This window comes from Anguilla rostrata, chromosome 2 (genome assembly GCF_018555375.3).
Source record: "Anguilla rostrata isolate EN2019 chromosome 2, ASM1855537v3, whole genome shotgun sequence".
NCBI lineage: Eukaryota > Metazoa > Chordata > Actinopteri > Anguilliformes > Anguillidae > Anguilla > Anguilla rostrata.
The window spans coordinates 70630902-70640754 of NC_057934.1; the positions used below are offsets into that span (position 1 = coordinate 70630902).

Sequence of the window (9853 nt, forward strand, 5' to 3'; positions counted from 1 at the left end):
TTTAACTCTTCATGGCGTGAGATCAAACATACGTGATTAGAATGTTCTTAACTGAACATTTAAGGCAATCAATATCAGTAATTGAAAGCAATGGAGTTCTAGAACACTTAGAATGTAGAATTTTTGAGAGAAAAAAAAAACATTCCAAAAAAGAACCTACTCTTCAAAGGGCCAATGTGAAATGTGGAAGCCTAAAATCTGCCCGGAGACAGAGTGAAACACACAGTTTAACGTGGAGAGGAAAGGGCTTTTTTGTGAACAGCTTGGCAGTGACACCACTTTGACAGGATCAAACACGTTTGCCAATCAGGCGTGTGTGTGTGTGTGTGCATGTGTGTGTATGTGCACGTGCGTGTGTGTGTGTGTCTGTGCGCGTGTGTGTGTGTGTGTCTGTGCATGTATGTGTGTGAGTGTGTGTGTGTGTGTGTGTAGTGAGAGCATTGTTTTTCCTCAGGAATCCATTACATTACATTTATTTGGCAGACGCTTTTATCCAAAGCGATGTACAAAAATCCAAAAAGAAAAAAGAATCCCTGTTTAGTCTGCGTGTTGAAAGGTTGAAACCTTTAAGGTTTGTCTGGGGACGTAAACTAGTTCTTTCTTTCATTTTAACCATGTGTAGGTGAGATATTTCCGTTGCTGGGGAACGGCCAGGTGCAGAAAAAAGGGCACAGCTGAAGTGACCAGCGACAAACTTTATTGATGTTCATTCAATGAGTAACACTGCAGAGATCTCTCTCTCTCTCTCTCTCTCTCTCTCTCTGTCTCTCCATTTCCAGCTGGGTCCTGTTGGATTAAAAACAGATGACAGAGTGACAGTCGGATATTGGCATGCCCACAGCGATGGTCTCAGATGTGTATGTTTCAGTGCACATTTGACTTAGATAAAAGCAGTAAAAAAAAAAAGTGTGTTACCACATACCGGATCGTGCCGTTCAGGCGACTCCTCGATCACCTATGCCTGTGGCTGGAATGGCCGCACTGGACCTGCGGTTGATGATAGGGTTGCCAGGTTTAGAGCCGGACAACATGCACTGCTGGAAGCTTACTCGCAAACGGGTTGACCGGGGGGGAGGGGGGGGTTATGGGGATGCAAATTCTTAACAAAACAACAATAAATTTCATCCATTAATTACTCAGACTAGACATTATATTCTGGTCGTGATCACAAACCAGAGGAGTAGAAATAATTTGTGAAACCGGACGTTGCGGTTGAACACTGGACATCTGGCAACCCTGGTTGATGGTAAGGCGAGGGCCGAGGTGCCCTGTAATGGGGTTAATCTACGATGTGCTGGCGAATGCAGTCTGTGATGGATAATTAATGAGCGATAGCACCTTACCTGGCTAACAATTCTCCCAGACCGGTGAGTAAGGATGCACCAGCGCTAGCGTCGCTAATGCACTAGCGCCCGTTAACTATGCCACCCGAGAGTCAAAATACGAATCCTGAACACATTCAATTACATCCAACAAGCCCCAAGTAAAGAAAAATAAAACCGAGAGCGAGAAAGAGAGAAAGAAAGAGAGAGAGAAAGAGACCATTGCAAGGTGTACCGATTGGCAGGAAACATACCTGCGCCGCAGTCTGCTATCCAAACGCTCTGAAGGAGAGATGGGCAGGGTTACTACACACTGATTGGGTGAAGGGTGGGATTACTGCTCTCCGATTGGACGGTACAAACATGATTGTGTGGAGCATTATTGGATTACTCTTGGGCATGTTAAACACCCTAGATTGTCTCAGCAAGCATATAAAACCTTGTATCACAGAGCAGGATTACTGAGTTAGCTGGATAGCGGCGCTGAGTAAAACCCTGTATCACAGAGCAGGATTACTGAGTTAGCTGGATAACCGCACTGAGTAAAACCCTGTATCACAGAGCAGGATTACTGAGTTAGCTGGATAACTGCACAGAGTAAAACCCTGTATCACAGAGCAGGATTACTGAGTTAGCTGGATAACTGCACTGAGTAAAACCCTGTATCACAGAGCAGGATTACTGAGTTAGCTGGATAACCGCACTGAGTTTAAAAAAAAGGCTGTTCCGGGTTTTACTCTGCTCTGTGATACAGGGTTTTACTCTGTGCAGTTATCCAGCTAACTCAGTAATCCTGCTCTGTGATACAGGGTTTTACTCTGTGCAGTTATCCAGCTAACTCAGTAATCCTGCTCTGTGATACAGGGTTTTACTCTGTGCAGTTATCCAGCTAACTCAGTAATCCTGCTTTGTGATGGACAGATATTTGATGGAACTTGTGCTTGTTTATTAACAAAAGCAGAACTAGCTATCACAAGCTTACTAAACAGGTAAAGCTACAACCACGGTTACACACGTAACCAAACACAGCACACGCAACCATGTACCATGGACTAACTTGGACAACATGTGAACGACCAACAAACGTGGAGGCTCCACTGCCGTGAGTTAGCTGGATAACTGCACAGAGTAAAACCCTGTATCACAGAGCAGGATTACTGAGTTAGCTGGATAACCGCACTGAGTTTAAAAAAAAGGCTGTTCCGGGTTTTACTCTGCTCTGTGATACAGGGTTTTACTCTGTGCAGTTATCCAGCTAACTCAGTAATCCTGCTCTGTGATACAGGGTTTTACTCTGTGCAGTTATCCAGCTAACTCAGTAATCCTGCTCTGTGATACAGGGTTTTACTCTGTGCAGTTATCCAGCTAACTCAGTAATCCTGCTTTGTGATGGACAGATCACTGAGTTAGCTGGATAACCGCACTGAGTTTAAAAAAAAGGCTGTTCCGGGTTTTACTCTGCTCTGTGATACAGGGTTTTACTCTGTGCAGTTATCCAGCTAACTCAGTAATCCTGCTCTGTGATACAGGGTTTTACTCTGTGCAGTTATCCAGCTAACTCAGTAATCCTGCTCTGTGATACAGGGTTTTACTCTGTGCAGTTATCCAGCTAACTCAGTAATCCTGCTTTGTGATGGACAGATATTTGATGGAACTTGTGCTTGTTTATTAACAAAAGCAGAACTAGCTATCACAAGCTTACTAAACAGGTAAAGCTACAACCACGGTTACACACGTAACCAAACACAGCACACGCAACCATGTACCATGGACTAACTTGGACAACATGTGAACGACCAACAAACGTGGAGGCTCCACTGCCTGAGTTAGCTGGATAACTGCACAGAGTAAAACCCTGTATCACAGAGCAGGATTACTGAGTTAGCTGGATAACCGCACTGAGTTTAAAAAAAAGGCTGTTCCGGGTTTTACTCTGCTCTGTGATACAGGGTTTTACTCTGTGCAGTTATCCAGCTAACTCAGTAATCCTGCTCTGTGATACAGGGTTTTACTCTGTGCAGTTATCCAGCTAACTCAGTAATCCTGCTCTGTGATACAGGGTTTTACTCTGTGCAGTTATCCAGCTAACTCAGTAATCCTGCTTTGTGATGGACAGATATTTGATGGAACTTGTGCTTGTTTATTAACAAAAGCAGAACTAGCTATCACAAGCTTACTAAACAGGTAAAGCTACAACCACGGTTACACACGTAACCAAACACAGCACACGCAACCATGTACCATGGACTAACTTGGACAACATGTGAACGACCAACAAACGTGGAGGCTCCACTGCCGTCAGCCATCTTGCTAGCCATTCCGCTAGCTGGTGCTACAGTATGTACACAGTCGAATGCTTCACGGCAGAGAGCAGGGTTTGCATAGACGTACTTACTCTTGCTGAATGTGAAAATCCAACACACGCTTCCGACTAACACCAGCAGCAGGAAGCAGCAGAAAGCCACAGCGATGACCTCACTGGAGACCAGCCTCCGACCTGTAGGGGGGTGGGGGGGGTGGGGGGGAGCAGGGGGTGCGTCCTTAGAATCTGCGGCTTTTCAAGTCAGTTTAAATGCAGCGAGGAAAACCTCCCAAAATCTGGAACATGGTCTGAAGTAAAAAGAGCTGTTGGGTTTTACTCAGCGCAGTTATCCAGCTAACTCAGTGATCCTGCTTTATGAAACAGGGCCCAGGATTTCTGAGTTAGCTGGATAACTGCGCTGAGTAAAACTGGGCACTGCTCTCTTTATACTCGGACAGAAGGTGACCTGTCTTCTGTATGAACGCCGCTGGACTCGGGATCCAGGTGGTGTTGTCAAAGCTGTCCTTGGCCTGGCAGCGGTAGGACCCAGAGTTCCCGGCAGTGATGATGGGCAGGATGAGGGTGTGGCCTTCCTGGGTGATGATGTGAGAGGCCCCGCCCCCCTGCAGCAGGGTGTGGTTCAGGAACCAGGCGTACTCGGGGAAGGTTCCGTGACTCACGAGGCACCGGAGGGCCACGCCCACGGCTTCAGAGCCCGCGCTGTAGAGGTACTCCACATGCAGCTGTACAGCACCCCCTACAGGAACTGCAGACACAGTACACACATTATCATAAAACACACGAACACACGATTACATAAACCACACAAACACACCTTTGCATGAACCACACTAACACACTTTTAGATAAACCACAGAAACACACTTTTACATAAACCACAGAAACACACATTAACAAAAACCATATACACACACATGTGATACACATATAAACACACATAAAACACATGCACACGCACTATACACATGTACACACATACACACACACACACTCACACACAAACAGTTGCCATGGAGATGATGTCATCATCGCATCTCTCACCTACTTCCAGGTTGAGAGGTCGGCTGAGCAATTCCCGGTTATCGTGGTTACATCCTCCGCACCTCAGCAGGCCCAGGCTCTGCCCAATGCTGACAGGCACAGGGAACACGGCGCTCAGCGACTCTGTCGTCCTATTGGCCAGCGTGAGGTTGCCCTTGATGAGCCGAAACCGAACCGGTGGAGAGCCTCGGGCCGACCAGCATCTCACGTCGGCACGGTAACCCGACTCCTCCTTGGTCACCGAGAAGGAGATCTGTGGCTCCGACAGGAAAACTGTGCACACACAGACGCATTCGCTTTTATTGGTGTTTTTATTTTCAGTTTTTTGCACAGTGTTGGGTCAGTGTTTAGTTCAGCCAGTTTAGCCAACTTGAATGAATTGAAAAATGCCAACAATGGTCCATGGTTTTTCATCTGATATTTACAGCAGAGAGTACTGAGATACGTTCAAGTGCTGTGTGTGTGTGTGCGTGTGTGCATGAGTACTTGTGTGTGTGTGTGTGTGTGTGTGTATGTGTGCATGTGTATGCCTGTGTGTGTGTGTGTGTTAGTGTGTGTGTGTGTGCATGTGTATGCCTGTGTATGCCTGGTTGTGTGTGTGTGTGTGTGTGTGTGTGTGCGCATGTGTGCATGTGTGTGTGTGTGTGTGTGTGTTTGGGCAGCAGTGCGTATAATGGTTAGGAAACTCCTGAGCCAGAGGAGGAGAGTTTGATTCCCAGGTGGTGCACTGCTCTTGCACCCTTAAGCAGGGTACTCAACCTGCACTGCTTCAGTTGTAGAACCTGACTGTACATTCAAAGAATATAAACTGTGTGAGTTTCTCTCAACTGGCAGGAATTAGACATATTGAAAAACTATATATTAAATCCGTTTATTGTTTCTAATTGTCTTTTGCAGATACTCTTTTATAAAGAATAACACAGCTGGACAAAGCTGAAGAAATTCAGGATGAGCAACTCGGTCAGGGGTATAACAGCAGTGATTCACCTGGGAATTGAACTGGCAACCTCTGTGCTGCAGTTCCAGTTCCCTGACCATCAGATCGCCCTGCCGCCCCTTCCAGGGAATACCACAGCATTGTGGGTGTTCACCTTTGACCCTGACCTCCAGGTCCGAGCTGCTGGAGAAGCGCGAGTTTGTCATGTTGTTTCCCACGATGCAGTAGTACCAGCCGGCGTGTTGCTGGGAGACGGGGGTGATGACCAGCGTGGGCTCCCCCGGAGGGGTGGAGGGGGGGTACAGCTCCGTCCTGTTGAAGTACCAGCGATAGGACAGGTGGGACCCCATCTTCACCTGGCAGTGCAGAGAGAGCCTCTCCCCCTCCCAAACGACGGGGGGGTCGGGGTCCGATACCAGGTCGGCACCACTGACAGGAACTGGACCAGAGCACAGAGCACCAGAGCATGTAAATCAGCAGTGTACACACAAACACACACACACACACACGTATGTACGCATGCGCACTCACACTCGCGCGTGTGTACACTTGTGTAGACTTTACTCACTCACTACTTGAAAGGAGAGGTAGTTGCTGGAGAGGGGGTAGGAGCTGGGATCCCCCCCTGTCCTGGCTCTGCAGTGGTACATTCCGCCGGAGTCGGACCGAACCACCAGGGTGAAGTTAGCGGGGGGGGGTCCCTCCTGGGTCTGCACGGCCACGGGCCGGTCCCCCGGGCCTTTCAGCAGCTGGTAGGCCAGCGGCCGGGGAAGGCCCGGGACCTCGCAGTGGAACACGGCTCTCTTGTCCAGGTAGGCCCGGTCCGGCCCGCTCAGCACCGGCGCCTGCGCCGCCGACCTGCCTGCGCAAGGACAGGCGCGAATTCCCCCGCGGGACAGTCCGCACAGGGCGAGCCACAGATTCGGGCGGTGGCTGCTGTGAGATGGGCGGGGTCCGAAGTTCGAGCCGCGCTGCATCCAGAGCACGGCGGCAAAGACTGAAAACCCGCCAACACACAAACACAGAGACACACACACACACACAAACACAGAGACACAAACACACAAACACAGACACACACACACACACAAACACAGAGACACAAACACACAAACACAGACACACACACACACAAACACAGACACACAAACACAGAGACACAACACCACACCCAGCCAAGCACACACACAGCAACTCGAGCACCACCAACCAGAGAGCAGCGGAGAGCGGGCCACCAGCCTGGACCCAGACGCAGGTCTGCGGGTCCCCAGCCCTGGACCCGGAGAGCCGCAGGGTCTGCTGGGGTCCCCAGCCCTGGACCCGGAGAGCCGCAGGGTCTGCTGGGGTCCCCAGCCCTGGACCCGGAGAGCCGCAGGGTCTGCTGGGGTCCCCAGCCCTGGTACTGGGTCTGCTGGGGTCCCCAACCCTGGACCCGGAGAGCCACAGGGTCTGCTGGGGTCCCCAGCCCTGGTACTGGGTCTGCTGGGGTCCCCAACCCTGGACCCGGAGAGCCACAGGGTCTGCTGGGGTCCCCAACCCTGGTCCTGGAGACCCACAGGCTATGCTGGGGTCCCCAACCCTGGTCCTGGAGAGCCACAGGCTATGCTGGGGTCTCCAACCCTGGTCATGCTGAGCTACAGGGTATGCTAGTTTTGTTGCTGCTCAGCACTTAGTTGATAATACATTTTCCTATTCTATATAAAGTGCTTTTCCCATGCTCAAAGGACAGTTAATTCATCTCACCTGCTTTCTTGGGTCTGAGTAGGTTGCTGGTTTTCAGCTGAAGTTAAAAGCTGCTCATATTGTGGCTCTCCAGGACCAGGACATTACAGACAGTTAACCCAACTCACCCAGGGCTAACCCAACTCACCCAGAGCTAACCCACCTCAGTCAGATCTAATCCAGTTGACCCAGGATTAACCCAACTCACCCAGGACGGTGACCGGCCAGGAACACTGCCTTTGCTCCATCGTCTCTCTCCACTGCTATCTCATGGGCACAGAGCTTCTGCGTGTGCGTGCGTGTGTGTGTGGACGCATGCGTGAGTGAGAGTGGGCGTGCGCTTGTACATGTGTGTATGTGTGTGTGTGTGTGTGTAGACGCATGTGTGACTGAAAGTGGGCGTGTGCGTATTTGCGCATGTGCAAGTGTGCGCGCGTGTGTGTGAGTGCACGTGTGTGTTTCTGTGTGTATCTGTGCGGGGAGAGAGAAAGAGAAAGACACATAGAGAGAGAGAGAGAGAGAGGAAGGGGAGGGGAGGAGAGGTGCACAAACAGGCCCCTCCCTGCTGGGTGTGCAGGGAACAGATAGCAGAGACGAACCCTCCTCTGCCCTCCTCAACCCGCTGACTTGGGGCCAGAATCGGCCCGGGTCCGGCCTGGACTCGCTCGCCGTCCGGGCCCTTAACCCCCCCAGGGTTCCGTGTGGGGCTGGAGAGCTGCTGGTCTTCACTGTTAATCAGTCAGCAGAGTGTTTACACAGGCAACTCACCTCACCTCATTTTTGGGGATGGCCACTCTTCCCTGGTCCCTCCCTCTCCGCAGTGACATCATCATCTCTCCCTACGTCATTTAACTTTTCTGCCATGTCCGAAACGTGGCTCACTTGCCTACTGTTCAGTATGTAAGTTGAGTACACTTTATGAGCTTTTTCTCTATACGCAGTGTACTTGAAATCCCAGGGTGATGTACTAATTTCCAGGGTTTCGCTGAGTGTACCCAGTAGCACACTTTTCAGGAAGTAAACCACTTTTTTTAGGAGGAGGTCCCACAAAAATCGGAGAGGAAGAGGTGCGGCTTTTTCACTACGAGGGCAGGACATCTTACGACACTTCCGCAGTACCGTTAGAAAATGGTAGGGAATATTTTTTGTGTAATGCCCACTGTGTTCTAAAAAATATGCACTAAACAGTAGTCAGTTTGTTTAGTAGACTGCACATATTTTAGTAGTTAGGCGGCTGTTTTGGACACAGCCTTCCTTTCCTGAATCTTTTAAATGTTTTTGAAAATCTGAGCCAGAAACGTTGGAAAAGCTCTCAGTGGTTTGGTCTCTGCTTTGTAAATGACCATTATCTAGGGTTCATCAGGGCTCTAGTGTCAGCCTCCTCTGTGTGTGTGTGAGTGTGTGCGTGTGTATGAGTGTGTGTGTATGTGTGTGTGTGCGTGTTTGTGTGCATGTGTGCCTGTCTGTGTGTGTATAGAAGCATGTATGTGTGCATGTGACTAAGTGGCTGAGTGTTTTTAGTTCTTTTATTTAACAAATATAAACAATAATACATTATATGGCTTATATGCACATTTCAAAGAAGCACATTGTTTTAATAAAAATCTAATAAGGAAACACAATCAAAATCCATACACTGCCACTTTTAGACAAATAGTAAGTCGATTAAGATGGGAGAGATCAAACTGCAGAGAACTGCAGTAACACAATGAAACAGGAAGTAGCATATCCATGGTTTCCAACCCTGCTCCTGGAGATCTACCACCTCGTAGATCTTCACTCCAACCCTAACAAAGCACACCTCACTCAACAGCTAGAGCAGGGCTGCCCAGCCCTGTTCCTGGTGATCTACCATCCTGTAGGTTAATAGTCCATCCCTAACAAAGCACACCTCACTCAACAGCTAGAGCAGTGCTGCCCAGCCCTGTTCCTGGTGATCTACCATCCTGTAGGTTAATAGTCCAACCCTAACAAAGCACACCTCACTCAACAGCTGGCTGGCCAACCCTGTTTCTGGAGATCTACCGTCCTGTAGGTTTTCACCACGTATTATGGATCTTCCTTGTTCAGCGTAGCTTCAGATTGAAGCCACGTCAGTTGGCAGATGGAGATAGGTGGATCCACATGTTGATCTTACTTCCGCAAAAGGAAGTATGATCACTGAAGCATCCTCCAGGTGCCTCCTCACTCTTCCAAAGCATTTAACAGGTTGGAAGGTCCTTAAAGCTGGCGGCCCTCAATTGATTTCCGGGTCAGGCATGGACCGAAGAGAAAAGGATGGATGACATAAGCAGAGGTGGGTAGAGTAGCCAAAAACTGTACTCAAGTAAAAGTATTGTTACTTTAAAATAATAATGACTCAAGTAGAAGTAAAAGTAGTCATCCAAATAATTACTTGAGTAAGAGTAAGAAAGTATCTTGTGAAAAGACTACTCAAGTACTGAGTTACTTCATATAATCTGATTTAATGTTGAAATAAGCAGAGCAAGATGGACGTAAAAATCCAAA

General features: G+C 48.9%; 2 protein-coding genes across 4 annotated transcripts in view; both read right to left on the bottom strand.

The window, feature by feature from the left end:
- Window positions 1-675: 675 nt before the first annotated feature.
- LOC135249312 (Fc receptor-like protein 5) lies at window positions 676-7829 on the bottom strand. Of its 3 annotated transcripts, none has more exons than XM_064324837.1 (9): window positions 7554-7829; window positions 6192-6620; window positions 5778-6062; window positions 4687-4959; window positions 4091-4390; window positions 3718-3819; window positions 1577-1604; window positions 923-987; window positions 676-786 (listed from the first exon to the last, which is right to left on the bottom strand). In XM_064324837.1, the coding sequence occupies exons 1-8, from the start codon at window positions 7591-7593 to the stop codon at window positions 936-938; spliced, it is 1509 nt and encodes a 502-aa protein (XP_064180907.1). In that variant the 5' UTR covers window positions 7594-7829; the 3' UTR covers window positions 676-786; window positions 923-935. The 3 variants fall into 3 exon arrangements, with proteins under 3 accessions (XP_064180907.1, XP_064180906.1, XP_064180908.1); XM_064324836.1 differs by having other exon boundaries at window positions 916-987; XM_064324838.1 differs by lacking the exon at window positions 7554-7829 and adding an exon at window positions 7367-7463 and having other exon boundaries at window positions 916-987.
- Window positions 7830-8857: 1028 nt separating this feature from the next.
- Window positions 8858-9853, bottom strand: part of tmc8 (transmembrane channel-like 8) — a 19963-nt gene continuing 18967 nt past the window's right edge. Inside the window, exon 16 of the mRNA XM_064323448.1 lies at window positions 8858-9853. This exon is cut by the window's right edge and continues 2102 nt beyond it. The gene's annotated coding sequence lies outside the window, so the exon portion shown is untranslated.

Coding starts and splice junctions, on each gene's coding strand:
- LOC135249312 (XM_064324837.1), bottom strand. CDS start 7,593: ATGGAGCAAAGGCAGTGTTCCTGGCCGGTCACCGTCCTGG. Junction 6,621..7,553: donor CTGGCCGGTCACCGTCCTGG/GTGAGTTGGGTT, acceptor GCGGGTTTTCAG/TCTTTGCCGCCGTGCTCTGG. Junction 988..1,576: donor GATAGCAGACTGCGGCGCAG/GTATGTTTCCTG, acceptor CATCAACCGCAG/GTCCAGTGCGGCCATTCCAG.